General features: G+C 53.4%; 6 protein-coding genes across 6 annotated transcripts; 3 read left to right on the top strand and 3 right to left on the bottom strand.

Moving 5' to 3' along the window:
- Positions 1-582: 582 nt before the first annotated feature.
- On the top strand, positions 583-6,644 carry J4E78_001016 (uncharacterized protein; the record flags this gene model as incomplete). The annotated part of the gene is made up of 6 exons (XM_049361677.1): positions 583-1,186; positions 1,236-3,700; positions 4,054-4,114; positions 4,168-4,703; positions 4,751-6,538; positions 6,588-6,644. 6 exons carry the CDS (start codon positions 583-585, stop codon positions 6,642-6,644), a joined length of 5,511 nt encoding a protein of 1,836 aa, XP_049226960.1.
- A 578-nt stretch (positions 6,645-7,222) lies between these two features.
- On the bottom strand, positions 7,223-8,212 carry J4E78_001015 (uncharacterized protein; the record flags this gene model as incomplete). The annotated part of the gene is made up of 3 exons (XM_049361676.1): positions 7,223-7,303; positions 7,399-8,119; positions 8,178-8,212. The coding sequence occupies 3 exons, from the start codon at positions 8,210-8,212 to the stop codon at positions 7,223-7,225; spliced, it is 837 nt and encodes a 278-aa protein (XP_049226959.1).
- Positions 8,213-8,760: 548 nt separating this feature from the next.
- J4E78_001014 (uncharacterized protein) lies at positions 8,761-9,364 on the top strand (the record flags this gene model as incomplete). The annotated part of the gene is made up of 2 exons (XM_049361675.1): positions 8,761-8,971; positions 9,021-9,364. The coding sequence occupies 2 exons, from the start codon at positions 8,761-8,763 to the stop codon at positions 9,362-9,364; spliced, it is 555 nt and encodes a 184-aa protein (XP_049226958.1).
- Positions 9,365-9,948: 584 nt separating this feature from the next.
- Positions 9,949-11,421, bottom strand: J4E78_001013 (uncharacterized protein; the record flags this gene model as incomplete). Its single annotated transcript, XM_049361674.1, has 2 exons — positions 9,949-10,931; positions 10,983-11,421. The coding sequence occupies 2 exons, from the start codon at positions 11,419-11,421 to the stop codon at positions 9,949-9,951; spliced, it is 1,422 nt and encodes a 473-aa protein (XP_049226957.1).
- Positions 11,422-12,014: 593 nt separating this feature from the next.
- Positions 12,015-12,889, top strand: J4E78_001012 (uncharacterized protein; the record flags this gene model as incomplete). Its single annotated transcript, XM_049361673.1, has 2 exons — positions 12,015-12,071; positions 12,119-12,889. The coding sequence occupies 2 exons, from the start codon at positions 12,015-12,017 to the stop codon at positions 12,887-12,889; spliced, it is 828 nt and encodes a 275-aa protein (XP_049226956.1).
- A 389-nt stretch (positions 12,890-13,278) lies between these two features.
- J4E78_001011 (uncharacterized protein) lies at positions 13,279-14,802 on the bottom strand (the record flags this gene model as incomplete). The annotated part of the gene is made up of 5 exons (XM_049361672.1): positions 13,279-13,705; positions 13,760-13,973; positions 14,241-14,469; positions 14,535-14,557; positions 14,607-14,802. 5 exons carry the CDS (start codon positions 14,800-14,802, stop codon positions 13,279-13,281), a joined length of 1,089 nt encoding a protein of 362 aa, XP_049226955.1.
- Positions 14,803-14,827: the final 25 nt, after the last annotated feature.

The raw sequence follows: 14,827 nt of genomic DNA, 5'->3' as shown, positions 1-14,827 counted from the left end.
ACCTCGTTAAAGATGTTCCCGCTACGCACGATTGGCAGCTTTGGCGAAACATGCACTTCGTCTTCACACCGCCATGCGCGTCCTCGCCCACGAACTCTTTGTTGTAGATTTGCATGCGCGCTGATCTCGACGCAAATGCATGTGACATTCGCCCGTTCGAGCCTTGGGGTTGCTTACTCTGTTGCAAAGCCATCCATGGCAAGGGTAGAAATTCGTTACGACGGCGTCTTCAGCACTTCTGAGCAGCACGATGAGGAGATCAACCTCCGATAGAGATCAACCTCCGATAGAGATCAACCTCCGATAGAGATCAACGTAAAATATTTTCTTCACTACCAGAGTTTTGGTCAAAATGCTCGGCGAGCCACAGAAAGGCCGACTAACTCGTCATTCGCTAAGGTGGGGGGCAGACCAATCAACCCCGCCATGCAGCGGCAGCTAGGCTACTCACGTTTTTTCGTTGCTGTGAGGCTCCGAACTTTTTTTTTCTGAGGCTTCACTTCTTCTCTTCTCTACAATTGCCTGGCAGTCTCGCTTCTCAAGGGTACCATAGCCCTAGAGCTGTCACTTATACCCTCAATTATGGCTCCCCAGCCCGACCAAAGCCACGACTTGGCTCTCGAGCTTCAAGATGGCTACGTCTGCTTCGGAAACAGCTTCGGTGCGGACAAGAGCATTTCCGGAGAGCTTGTCTTCCAGACGGGCATGGTGGGCTACCCTGAGTCTATCACCGACCCCTCCTACCGCGGCCAGATCTTGGTCATCACATTCCCTCTAGTCGGCAACTATGGTGTGCCATCGCGGGAAGAGATGGACAGCCTTCTCGAGGGCATCCCGGCCCACTTTGAATCCAACGAGATCCACATTGCGGGTTTGGTAGTCGCTACATACGCCGGCGAGGAATACTCGCATCACTTGGCCACCTCTTCGCTGGGTGCATGGCTCAAGGAGCAGGGCGTGCCCGCCATCACCGGCGTCGACACGCGAGCGCTGACCAAGCGCATCCGAGAGGAGGGAAGCATGTTGGGACGCCTCATGCAGAGGACCGGACCATCACCCTCCTCCACCACCCTCACCAACGGCGCTGTGAACACCCAAACTCTCGCTGATGATGAGGTGGACTGGAGGAGCAGCTTCGAGCAAATCGAATGGCTCGACCCCAACCAGAAGAACTTGGTCGCTGAAGGTAAACAACACGCAAACTCGCGTAGAGATTCGCGCTAACACATGCACAGTCTCCATCAAGGAACCCAAGCTCTACAAGCCCGACCCTGCCACTGCCCTCAAGCATCCCTCCGGCCGCCCCGTACGTGTCGTCACCGTTGACGTCGGTCTCAAATACAACCAGCTCAGGTGCTTGGTGCGGAGAGGAGTCGAAGTTCTGCAAGTGCCCTGGGACTACGACTTCCCTCAGCTTGCTGGCAAGGACTACGATGGTCTTTTCATCTCCAACGGTCCCGGTGACCCAGCCATGATGGACTCCACCGTCAAGCACATCAAGACTGCCATGGACGAAGCCCGCACACCCATCTTCGGTATCTGTCTTGGTCACCAATTGCTCGCACGAGCTGCTGGCGCCGACACAGTCAAGATGAAGTTCGGTAACCGCGGTGCCAACATTCCCTGCACCAGCTTGCTTACTGGCAAGTGCCACATCACATCGCAAAACCACGGTTACGCCGTAGACTCCAAGACACTGCCCAACGGCTGGGAGGAACTCTTTGTCAACGCCAACGATGGTAGCAACGAGGGAATCCGACACGAGCGCAGGCCCTACTTCAGTGTGCAATTCCACCCTGAGCACACTCCCGGTCCCCGCGACACCGAGTACCTCTTCGATGTCTTCATCAGCACTATCCAGAAGGCCATGACATCATCTGAAGTCTTGTCAAAGCCTGTTGAATTCCCCGGTGGCACCTTTGAGGAGAACAAAAAGCTCACACCCAGGGTCGACGTGAAGAAGGTGCTCGTTCTCGGCAGTGGAGGTTTGAGCATTGGCCAGGCTGGAGAGTTCGATTACTCTGGTAGTCAGGCGATCAAGGCTTTGAAGGAAGAAGGAATCTACACCATCCTGATCAACCCCAACATCGCTACTATTCAAACTTCCAAGGGCCTTGCCGATAAGGTTTACTTCCTGCCCGTCAACGCAGACTTCGTCCGCAAGATCATCCAAAAGGAGCGACCTGACGGTATCTACGTAACCTTTGGTGGTCAGACCGCCCTCCAGGTTGGTATCCAACTCAAGGATGAATTCGAAGGCCTTGGCGTCAAGGTTCTCGGTACTCCCATTGACACCATCATCACCACAGAGGACCGAGAGCTATTTGCTCGCAGCATGGAGTCGATTGGCGAGAAGTGCGCCAAGTCTGCATCTGCCAACAACGTAGAAGAGGCTATGCGCGTTGTCAAGGATATTGGCTTCCCCGTCATTGTCCGTGCTGCCTACGCTCTTGGTGGGCTCGGAAGTGGTTTTGCCAACAATGAACCAGAGCTGCTCGACCTCTGCAACAAGGCTTTTGCTGCCAGCCCCCAGATCCTCATCGAGCGCAGTATGAAGGGCTGGAAGGAGATCGAATACGAAGTCGTCCGAGACTGCAGAGACAACTGTATCACAGTCTGCAACATGGAGAACTTCGATCCCCTTGGTATCCACACGGGAGACTCCATCGTCGTTGCGCCTTCGCAAACTCTGTCCGACACTGACTACAACATGCTCCGAACGACCGCTGTCAACGTCATCCGCCATCTCGGTGTTGTCGGTGAATGTAACATTCAGTACGCACTGAACCCATTCTCGAAGGAGTACTGCATCATCGAGGTGAACGCTCGTCTGTCACGTTCTTCCGCTCTTGCTTCCAAGGCGACTGGATATCCCCTTGCTTTCGTCGCCGCCAAGCTCGGGTTGAACATCCCTCTCAACGAGATCTCTAACTCAGTCACACGTTCCACCTGTGCGTGCTTCGAGCCATCGCTCGACTACGTCGTTGTGAAGATTCCTCGTTGGGACTTGAAGAAGTTTACTCGTGTATCCACCCTCCTCGGTTCCTCCATGAAGAGTGTTGGTGAGGTCATGAGTATTGGTCGAACGTTCGAAGAAGCCATCCAGAAGGCCATTCGCGAGATCGACCCCAGCAATCTTGGTTTCAACGAGACCCCAGCTCTAATGGAGATCGACCAGGAACTGCAAACACCTTCAGACCAGCGCCTGTTCGCTATCGCCAACGCCATGAAGGCTGGCTACAGCGTTGACAAGATCTGGGAAATGACCCAGATTGACAAGTGGTTCCTTAGCCGCCTCAAGTCCCTCAGTGACTTTGAGAAGTCAATGGCGAGCTACAACACCGTCAGCATCACCATGCCACTGCTGAAGAAGGCCAAGCAGTTGGGTTTCTCTGATCGCCAACTTGCCAAGTTCTGGGCTTCTAACGAGCTTGCCGTGCGTCGCGTGCGTGTTGATGCTGGTATCTTCCCCGTCGTCAAGCAGATCGATACAGTCGCCGCTGAGTTCCCCGCTGTGACCAACTACCTCTACCTGACGTACAACGCCAAGGAGCATGACATTAGCTTTAACGACAAGGGTGTCATGGTTCTCGGTTCTGGTGTGTACCGTATTGGATCTTCGGTCGAATTCGACTGGTGCTCTGTTCGCGCTATCCGCACTCTCAGAGAACAGGGCTTCAAGACCGTCATGTTGAACTACGTAAGTACTGACCTTTGCTATTACACTCTCATTTTTCATCTTACCCCGCGTCTTTGTCAGCCCAAACAGCTGTACCGGACATATGACAAGGTAGCCTGGTGCCTTCGCGACATTTTCGTGGTTCGATCGCAAACCACTTGGATCTGCGAATACTTCCAGGCTATCACGACAAATTTCGTACTTCCCTCTCTTCGTCACTGAACACCTCCTGGCTACAGCCAAGTAATTTCCTTATCTTTCCAAACATGATCGTACATCGCCAGGCTAGGTTCAAATGCTAACAAGTCGATAGAACCCAGAGACGGTGCATACCACCCTTCCCCTTCCTCATTCCGACGTGCTAATAGATTTAGGTTTCTACCGACTATGATGAAGCTGACCGCCTTTACTTCGAAAACATCAGCGTTGAGACAGGTAAGGCTGACGGCACTTCGTGCAGATGAGACAAACATTGACATCGTACCCAGTTATGGACATCTACACCATGGAGAACTCCAGCGGCGTCATTGTTTCCATGGGAGGCCAAACATCCAACAATATCGCTCTTCCGCTGCACCGCATGAACGTCAAGATCCTTGGTACCTCTCCAGAGATGATCGACAACGCGGAGAACCGATACAAGTTCTCTCGTATGTTGGATCGCATCAACGTCGATCAGCCCGCCTGGAAGGAGCTTACCAGCATCGACGAGGCGATGGAGTTCTGCGACCGTGTATCCTACCCTGTCTTGGTTCGTCCCTCATACGTCCTCTCTGGAGCTGCCATGAACACTGTCTACTCCAAGCACGATCTGGCCAACTATCTCAACCAAGCCGCCGATGTATCCAAGGAGCATCCTGTCGTTATCACCAAGTACATTGAGAATGCGAAGGAGATTGAGATGGATGCCGTCGCCCGCAACGGAACCATGATTGGCCACTTCATCTCTGAGCACGTCGAGAATGCTGGTGTCCACTCTGGTGACGCTACGCTGATCCTGCCACCGCAAGATCTCGACCCTGAGGTATGTCAGATACACAAGAGATTCGTGAGCTAGACTAACATGCTTAGACCATTCGTCAAATCGAGGACGCCACCAGAAAGATAGGGGCAGCGCTTAATATAACTGGACCCTACAACATCCAGTTCATTGCCAAGGACAACGAGATCAAGGTCATTGAGTGCAATGTCCGCGCGTCCCGATCTTTCCCATTCGTCTCCAAGGTCATGGGTGTCGACCTGATCGAGATGGCTACCAAGGCCATGTCAGGCTTGCATGTTACGGAGTACCCTCCCACCAACATTCCCGCGGATTACGTTGGTGTCAAGGTTCCTCAGTTCTCCTTCTCTCGTCTCTCTGGAGCCGACCCTGTCCTCGGTGTGGAGATGGCTTCTACTGGTGAAGTTGCTTGCTTCGGTCGCACCAAGTACGAGGCCTACATCAAGGGCCTCATCGCCACCGGCTTCAGGCTGCCGAAGAAGAACATCCTGCTGTCCATTGGTTCATTCAAGGACAAGCTGGAGATGTTGCCTTCAATTGAGCGTCTGCACAAGATGGGCTACAACCTCTTCGCTACTGCCGGAACCGCCGACTACATCCAAGAGCACGGTATTCCAGTCAAGTTCTTGGAAGTGTTGTCCAGTGGTGAACACGACGAGCAGAAGCAGGAGTACTCGCTCACTCAGCACTTGTCCAACAACCTCATCGACTTGTACATCAACCTGCCATCAAGCAACCGCTTCCGTCGACCCGCCAACTACATGAGCAGAGGATACCAAACCCGTCGTATGGCTGTGGACTACCAGACTCCTCTAGTAACCAACGTCAAGAACGCGAAGTTGTTGATCGAGGCTATTGCTCGTCACTACGACATGGAGATCAGCAAGGTGGACTTCCAGGAGTTCGCCGCAGCTCCTGGAGCACACGACTCGTCGTCTGGGCCCATGTCCAAGCTCAGCGGCTCGCTGTCTCTTCAGCAGCTTCTGGCAAGATCCCCCTTCAAGAGGGAGCACATCACCTCGGTCAAGCAATTCTCACGCGCAGACCTTCATCTGCTGTTCACTATCGCTCAGGAGATGCGTCTGGGTACTCAGCGTCAGGGCTGCCTTGACATCCTCAAGGGTCGTGTCCTTTGCACCCTGTTCTGCGAGCCATCGACTAGAACCTCTGCTTCTTTCGATGCTGCCATGAAGCGTCTCGGTGGTGAGGTGGTTGTCATCAACGAGTTGGTGTCGTCTACACAGAAGGGCGAGTCCATCGCCGACACGATCCGCACTCTAGGCTGCTACGGCGATGCCATTGTTCTGCGTCACCCATCCGAGGAGTCGATTAACATCGCTACCAAGTTCTCAGATGTGCCAATCATCAACGCTGGTAACGGCAGCCGCGAGCACCCGACTCAGGCTCTTCTCGACATCTTCACTATCCGAGAGGAACTTGGTACAGTGAACGGCCTGAACATCACCTTCGTCGGTGACCTCAAGTACGGCCGAACAGTTCACTCCCTTTGTGAACTCCTCTCCCACTACGATGTCACCATCAACCTTGTTTCGCCCGCGTCCCTGCCCATGCCTTCGGGCGTCACCGACGCTCTCAAGGCCCGGGGTCAGTTGAACAAGGTCACCACCGAGCTGACCGACGACATCGTCGCTTCATCGGACGTCATGTACTGCACTCGTGTGCAGAAGGAACGCTTCCCAGATGTCGCCACCTACGAGGCAGTGAAGGATGCGTTCGTCATCGACAACAAGCTACTCAAGGGAGCCAAGGCGAACATGATTGTCATGCACCCGCTGCCCAGGAACAACGAGATCAATGAGGAGGTGGACTTCGACCCCAGGGCGGCCTACTTCAGACAGGCAAGTCTCACTGCGCACCAGCCGAACACTCTAGCTAACGTGAATGTAGATGAGGTATGGCCTGTACACGCGTATGGCGCTTCTCGCCATGGTCATGGCTCCCTAGTCAAACCATGCAGCGCACGATTTCATGGCAGGCGTTTGACGGTTTTCACGGAAACGAACAAAGCAACAAAAAGTTCTGCTTCATCCTACTTTCCTTTCGGGTTTATACCATATTATAGACGAGCATCATCCACATATCTTGTAGATAGATACTCAAGCATTTACACAGGAGTTCTGGATATGGGTAAAGGGCACATGTATGATGTAAAATTTTCAACATCAGTATGGGGGGAAGCTATTTCATTTTTTCTGCAGCATGTCTCGGTGTTATTCTTCTGCTATGGGTTAAGAGGGGGAACTTTATTTCATTTTTACTTCGATCTCTTCTGGCGTTGGGTGGGTCCCTCATCGAGGTTGGGAACTTGGATCGGTATCGGGGTGCATCATCGGAGAGCCAACTAGGGGCATTATGGAAATGGATCTGCATGGTACGGAGTCGATGGAATTGGGCACAAAATGGAATGGGAATGGAGGTAGTAATTACTACTGGTAATAGGGAAGACGCCAGACGCCTCGCCCTTGGTGTATACAATAAACAAATTCCCCACGCGCAAAGTCGTCAGGCTTTGCGTAATCGCATCAAAACTCGTCGCAGATCTGGAAACCGTCGTTTCGTGCCTTTGTCGGCGTGACTTTAATGACCGAGGCATCGTCCCCAACCTGTTGTTCGTTAGCGTTTTGTTCGAGAGATCGCCCGCTGCAAAAGTGTTCGCTTTCAGGGTGTCACCGTCTACGCAAGGCAGGCAGGTACACACTGATAATGAGCACCTTCGTGAGATGCCATCCGCAGTGAACTTACCAGGAAGACCACAGCCGAAGCCAACAAAGAGATAGATCAAGAAGATGACGACGAGCGTCAGCAGCACCATCAGCTTGACGTTCTTCCACCACATTCGCCTCTTAAGCGTCCTCGACCGGACTCTAAAGTCGCGCGCATTCTCGCCCAATCTGCCCGTCTTGTCGACCAACACACTCATGTGCTCGCCCCTCTCCAGCACACGCTCAATGTTCTCCGTCATTATCTCTCTGACGCCCTCAATCTCGCGCTGAGCAGTTCTTAGCGCATCCTGCTGACCAGCCTGGGTACCACCCTGCTCGACCATCATCCTCTTCAACGCGCCATTGAAACTCGCGCATCCGTACGGCGGCAAGTCGTGGAAATTCGTGCTGCCAGGCTCAAACTCAGCAAAGAACTTCTTCTCAAGGTTTGTCAGGAAGCCAAAGGGTATGCGCTGGCCGAGGTCGCGCTCAGCAATGACGAGGAAGGTAAGGCCGCCAGCTGTCGACTGGTTGTTAGGGAAGTCTGACGGCGATTTGACGAGGCAGTGAATGAAGAACTTGGATTGATCGATAGTCTTGTGGGCGGATTTGTCGTGGGCGATGCGTGGGAGGACGAGGGAGACGAGCGAGGAGGCGTTTGAAGAGGCCGAGGCGGTGTGTTCGGTGAGGACGGTGGTGTTGTGGGCTATGCATGCGCTGTAGTGTTGTTAGTCACGTTATTCACAACATATATTGTGCAGTAGGTATGTCGTACTAGAGCAGCGGCGTGGAAGAAGACGAAGACGCCATGTTGACGGCTGGCGGAGGAAGACCAGGGCTTCTGCGCTTGGCTGGGGGTACTTTTGCTCGTTTGCGCGACTTAGGGTTGGAAGGGGCTTTCGAGAGAGCGATGAGGCCTCGAGAGACTAGGTCGCTGTGATGGAGTGGGTCTTGAGTGGTGATAGTAGCCGTTGGCTGTGATGGTGCAGCTGCGGAAGGAGAGCCACTAAAGCTGGGGATGCTGCCTCTAGCCATGTGCGTCATAGCCAAGCCGGTTCACGCCTGATGCGCTAATGCGTGGATCGCGCTTGCTGTGGATGGATGGATGAATGGGGCGTTGCTTGTGATTTTAGTCGCTTTGGCGTCTGCTTGCGCGTGCGAGAGGATTGTCGCAAGTAACAATTGCGAGGACTGCTCTCCTTTCAATTGTGGTGGTTGCGATCGCGTCGCGTCAAGGATCTACCTGTCACATTTTATTTGGGTGATTCCGTTTGCACTGCACCTCGACACCCCCACACTGTTCGGCGCGCGCGCATACTCTACGGTTACACAGAGACACCGACACAGTTCGAGTGAACATGGTTCGCGTCAAGAACCGCTACCTGGTCGTCAACTTCCTATACCCAGAGCCTCCCGCCAAAAGCAAGACGCAACTCCCAGATGTCATCCAGATCCACTCGCCGACGCCCGATACTCTCAAACAGGGCGTCATTGTACGCATGATACGAGATGGAGTTGAAGACTTATTTGGCGACTATGGTTCGGGTATGGTATCTTCGGGTCTGAAGGGTGCGCACTCCTCTGAGCCTCATAATCGCCTTACTAACGAATAGCACAGTCAACTACTACTCCCCCTCGACCAGCACGGCCATAATACGGTGTCCACGAGACCACTACGAAATGGTCTGGGCAGCCCTCACATACATTACCCACCTCCCCAAGCCCCTCGATACACCTGTCGTAATAAGAGTCGTAAGAGTTAGCGGCACAATCAAGAAGGCGGAAGAGGAGGTTATCCGGCAGTCACAACACATCATCAAGAGAGCAAGAGCTTGGGATGGTACTGGAGAGCTGCCGATGCTACAAAGTGTGGAGAAGGCGGCGGATAAAGAGAGACAGCGTGAAAGCGAAGTGCTTGCTAGAGTAGACGACGGAAATGAGAGCGAGGACATGAGCGAGTAGGCGCATGTCGCATCTTCGTCATGCTTCTCCCACCTACTATGCCGAGCCTACTGGATAGCGGGTACCATCTTTGCACGCTCCTGAATGCTCGGCGACGCACCTTGTCTGTGCCTCCGTATTGGGCATAATCACCTATGACCCTCCTAGCGAAAGCGTACTGGGCTCAGGAGGGAAGACGCGACATCGCGCCGCATACTTGATGGTACACACGGCTTCCAATAGCGGCAGTGCGAGCGATACGTATACTCACTATCGCCGGCCGTATCCCTCTGGTAGAAGGCGTCCCGGCTCAGCCCACGTATGCTCTATACGTAATTGAATGGGCAAGCTCGGGCTCAGCAACAGAACCATCCCTCCTCTCGATATTATAACCGGAGTGGGTAACTTGGTAGCCCATGGAGCTCACAGGCATACACCGCTCTCCATTTCACTGGCAAGTTCTTGGAACAACGTGTCCATTTTGAAAGATTTCGGCAAAACGACATAAGATACAGCTATAAAGCGGTCTAGCAGATAGCAACATCTCGCAAGATGAATTATATACATTTTTGATACATGTGTCTAGTCGTACAAAACGCAAACCCTTAGTTCGGTCTCAGCATAGCGATTATACTCGCCGTGATAACAGCTCCCGCCGCAGCACCTTGAAGAATGGCGCTGGTGTAATCGATTCGTCGCATCGAAATAACGCGATCGCTCACAATGTCGTGTGCTATGAAGCTCGCCTTTTGCTGCAAGCTTTCCAGCTTGGAGCGAGGAGCGGCGTGTGATGGTGCACTTTCCTCAGCGACAGCTATGCGTTCCTCGGGTGTTAGAGCCTCTTCTTCTGGTGTGACGGTTTCGGCTTCCGCAACGACGGAAGCTGGCACTGGATCAACAGCTGCTTCAGGCATGACCTCTGGTATAAGGCCCGCTTCGACTGGCGATGCAATGTTTGTACCAGCTGTTGGAGACTCCTCAATGACCTCAGATACTGCCGGCGCCGCGGCTTTTGCAGGTGCGTCAGTATGATCGATGACCCGGTCGATCTCCTCTTCAATCGCCGTCAGACCTCGAGAGGCTGATGCGGATGCAACTGCTGCAGCACCGGCCGATGGCGTGGCAGCATCCATGGCAAGCTTCTGATGTGCCTCCAAGGTATTCTTGATCTCCCTGACCATCCTCCTCCTCCGCCACGGCTCCAAGATAGCCAGACTCAATAACAACAGGAAGATGTTGACACCCATGAGGCCAAACGTGACCCATGTACTGTTCCTTCGGATAGTATCACTCCATATTTGCTCTTCATGGTATTGTGCACGTTCCCTCTTCTCTAGCTGTGCTCGCGCATCCTCCAAAGCGTTCTCCGCGTTTGCGACGGCGTCTTTGGCTTCGCGAACGGCTTGGTCGTTGATGTGTTCGGAGCGGATGAGAGCCATGTAGCGTTCGAGATCGCCGTTTGACCAGGAATGCTTGCGTTCAAGGAGAGCGACGACTTCTTTCTGCGAGGTAGCTTGGTGGGCAAGGGCGGTATCGAGGGCTTGTTTGGCGGAATCAATGGCTGAGCGGCGGGCTTTGACGAGTTTCTCTGTGTGGTGTCAGCTGTCGCATCGTCATAGTAGGCGACTTGTGTATGTACCTTGCTCCTTGATCTCCCTCCTGAGTGCCTCTACCCCAGAGTAGTCGGTGCCAGTGTATGTGTTGACCTTTTGCGTGACCACAGCAAGCTTCGGCAGCAGCTCATCCATGGCCTCGGAGAAGCGCTTGGAAAGGCTCCATCTCTGCTTCTCTTGGTGCGACGGCAGGTGTTCATCCGGCACGCGAGCAATGTTGTCTAAGGACTCGTCTTTCTTGGGTGGTTCCGGCTCTTGTGGAGGTGGTTCTTTGACCTCGGGGACGGGGGTATCTGTCAAGGCAGCCACCGAAGTTTCAGCTGCTCTTTTGATAGCCTTTTGGTCCTCTAATAGAGCGTTAAGTCTTCGCTCTAACCGCTCTTGGTCTTCTGGTGATGGTGTGGATGCTGATAGTCTGGTTGGAGGTGGCTGGATGGGATTCGTGTCGTCTGCGGGCGGTGGCATTGCGATAGGATCCGACGACTTGGGTGGTTTCCCCTCTTCCATCCATCTTGTCGAGCTCGCAAAGGTACGCCGCGACCGATTCGGGGATACGTTGGCGCTCAATTGTGTCTTTCCATCCCACCTCTGCGCACCAGAAGCTGTGCGATACCTATAACTCCAGCATACCGACGATGCGCTGCGGGCGACATTGCTGAAAGAAGGCGAAGAAGGAGCTACCGTACTGGCGATAAGCGAGCGTGAAGCATGCTGAAGCAGTGGCCTCATTCTTGTCTCTGCCCTCACATGGAGAGCGCCTGAGCTGGATGACGAATGACGAAAATGCGCCAAAATGCGGACCCCCGAAGCGGGCGGGCGGCGTCGCAGCGAGCGCTGACGTGCCAAGGCGCGTGGGGTTGCGGCATGACGGTGACTGGCCCTCTCAGCTCTAGCAACCCGTCCCTTATTTGCAGACTGCCGGCATTCCGATTAAGGGTTTCCTAGCGCCCATGGCCTAATCTTTTCGATGTTGTTGATATCTGGCGGGGTGCTTCTCACTCCTACATTCACACCTCCACCGTAAACCAGCACCATAGTCGCTCGTTTAGTATTCCAACATGGGTTCAGCACAGATCGATTTGGCACAATTGCCTGCCATGAAGAGTGACCCCAAGGTATAACTCTTTTCACACGATTGGCACATCTCAACTAACAAGCACAGTTCATCTTCTTCACCGACTTCGACGGCACAATCACCCTCCAAGACTCCAATGACTTCATGACCGACAACATTGGCTACGGCCGAGACAAGCGCCGCGCGGGCAACATTGCCTGCCTCAACAACGAAATCTCCTTCCGTGACTCCTTCCGCGACATGATGGACAGCGTCACAAAGCCCTACGACCAATGTATCCAGTACCTCGTCGACAACATCAAGCTGGACCCTGGCTTCAAGGGCTTCTTTGAATGGTCGTTAGAGAACAACATCCCGGTCGTAGTACTGAGCTCGGGCATGGAGCCAGTCATCAAGGCGCTTTTGGAGAAGTTGGTCGGACCGGATGCAAGCAAGATGCAGGTCCTGGGCAACCACGTCGGTCCACGGGAAGGGAAGAACATCAACGAGGAGGGTGGATGGCAGATTCTGTTCAAGCACCCAGAGTCCGGCTTTGGTCACGACAAGTCTATTGAACTGCGAAAGTACTCGAGCCTACCCGAGAACCTCCGCCCAACCATGTTCTACGCCGGCGACGGTGTATCCGATCTCTCTGCAGCACGCGAGACCGACTTGCTCTTCGCCAAGAAGGGTCACGACCTGATCAGCTACTGCGCGCGCGAGGACGTGCCATTCACAGTCTTCGAGGACTGGTCCAATATCCTGGCCAAGTGCAAGAGCATCGTAGAGGGAAAGACCACTGTCCAAGCGGCTGCCAAGGAAGGCTACGAGGCGTACAAGAGCGGCGCTGCTGGCATCGACGTTCAGACGGCGAAATAAGTGGAAGCTCGGAAATTTTGCGGAGATCCACCCAACAGTCTGGGGGTTAGGGTCGTCTATGCTGCGGCGCGGTAGACACCGAATCCTCCTGATGATGTGCGCACGGCAGTGGCTGCGGCGCGGACAAATCCATGTGAAGATGGATCAGATCCCTCAGGATTATCATAGACGAAAAGATTGGACGACATAGACAGACCATAGACACGATTACACGATAGACTAGAATCCTATGAAAGTGCTTATCCAAGCAGATGTGCTACATACCAAATAACCGTTATTACATACTCATACAAACATTGCGCGACCGTCAGTGCTTTTACCAGGGTATCTCTCATAACGCCATGCAGCAGCAACGACCTAGCTGCGTCCCTACAACTCACATACCCAAACTATCTGGAGATGTTTACCTCAGTCGTCCTCACGATAGTCATACCTCTAGGAAGCACACTGCGCCTCTCTCCGGTATTGACCTCATGCTCCAAGATACTATCGTCGCTCTCGCCCGCGAGACTCTTGGGCCTACTCAAGGCTCTTCCTCGTGAAGCCTCGCAAGTGTACGTGTCCTTGCCTAGCACGGTATCCTCGGAGTACGGATCCCGTGCCGTCGACTGTGAGCCTCCAGACATGTTCCTCATGGCGTATGCGTTACCGGGACGCATGTCATCGTGTTTCATGTACCCATTGGAGCGGAAAGGTGTACTGTTGCCAGTGGTGCGACCTTTGGTGGCGAGAGAACGCATTTGGCCGAAGAAGTTCGCGAAGAGGGGCTTCATGGTTGGGAGGCAGGCGGCGATGATGCCTACGTGCATCTCGACTCTGTAAGAGGTGTTAGTCGAAGTGGAATGTAGGCAGGAAAGAGGAAGTGCGTACTGTTGCCAGATGTAGTACCATGCTCCATCACCGGACCAGTCGGTTATCTTGAAGAAGTTGTACTGCATTGGCGTCTTGTAAATGGCTACTGCAGAGGCGAAAAGACCCAAGCTCAAGATGACTGCCAGACCTATGCGCGTTTGGATCGTAACTTGTAGCTTCCACACCATCGGGATGGGGATGAGGGCGAAGAGCAGATCAGTGGCAATGTTGACTGAAGAGTTGAAGACGCCGACGTTTTTGAAGATGCCAGAATCGTAGCATTTCGCAGTTCCAAAGACATGTTAGCGTTGTTCTCAAACGTTACTGGAAGTGAGTGAAGAGCTTACCCTGTCGGCGGACGCATGTTGAAGTCCCATCCCGCTTGTACCGGAATGCACTGGAAGATGATGGCGAATGTCGAACCAATGGTGAACACCCCAATGAAGACTGATCGCATGTTAGCTGCTTATCTCTTACCACGTAGCTCATTCAGACTTACTCAACATAGCAATGAGAAATGGACGCCACTTTGTTCGGTCCGCGAGCCGTAACAAGAAGAATCCGATTGAAAGCTTGATGAAGCTGTATGCAGCGATGATGAAGATCGAGTAGAAGTACATGACTTTGAAGAAGGATAATACGTTCTCGAGCGGAAAGGCTTCGGCATGTAGTCCAAGTCCCAGGTCAATGACCTTCAGGAATAAGCCCAGGGTCGTGGAGCTTAGAGCCTTTGAAGTGACGATTAGCAAGCAGCTTCATTCGAGCAAAGTCATGCATGAGCATGGCGACTCACCAATGCAATTGCCATCATAGCATCTGTTTCAGTCAGTTCTGTTTGACACAAATGTAAATGGATCATACATACCATCCCAGCCAAATGTCTTTAGCATGAAGAGCCGCACATAGAATCGCAAGAGTATAGCGCTCGTCGACAGCGCGAACAACGAACCTTCCACCGCCATCAAGCGTCCAGCTTGATTCTCGGCCATGTACTCTGGTGATCGCGCTGGCATCACGGGTAAGCCCTCAGCCTGTCTCGCAACAAGAGCGTGATACTCCATGTTGGTGGTTGCGCGGATTGGAAGT

The sequence above is a fragment of the Alternaria triticimaculans genome (genome assembly GCF_023758025.1).
Source record: "Alternaria triticimaculans strain BMP 0046 chromosome Unknown scaffold_1, whole genome shotgun sequence".
NCBI classification, from domain to species: Eukaryota; Fungi; Ascomycota; class Dothideomycetes; order Pleosporales; family Pleosporaceae; genus Alternaria; species Alternaria triticimaculans.
The sequence above is the reverse complement of the archived record's forward strand: the minus strand, read 5'-3'. Positions and strand labels throughout refer to the sequence as shown.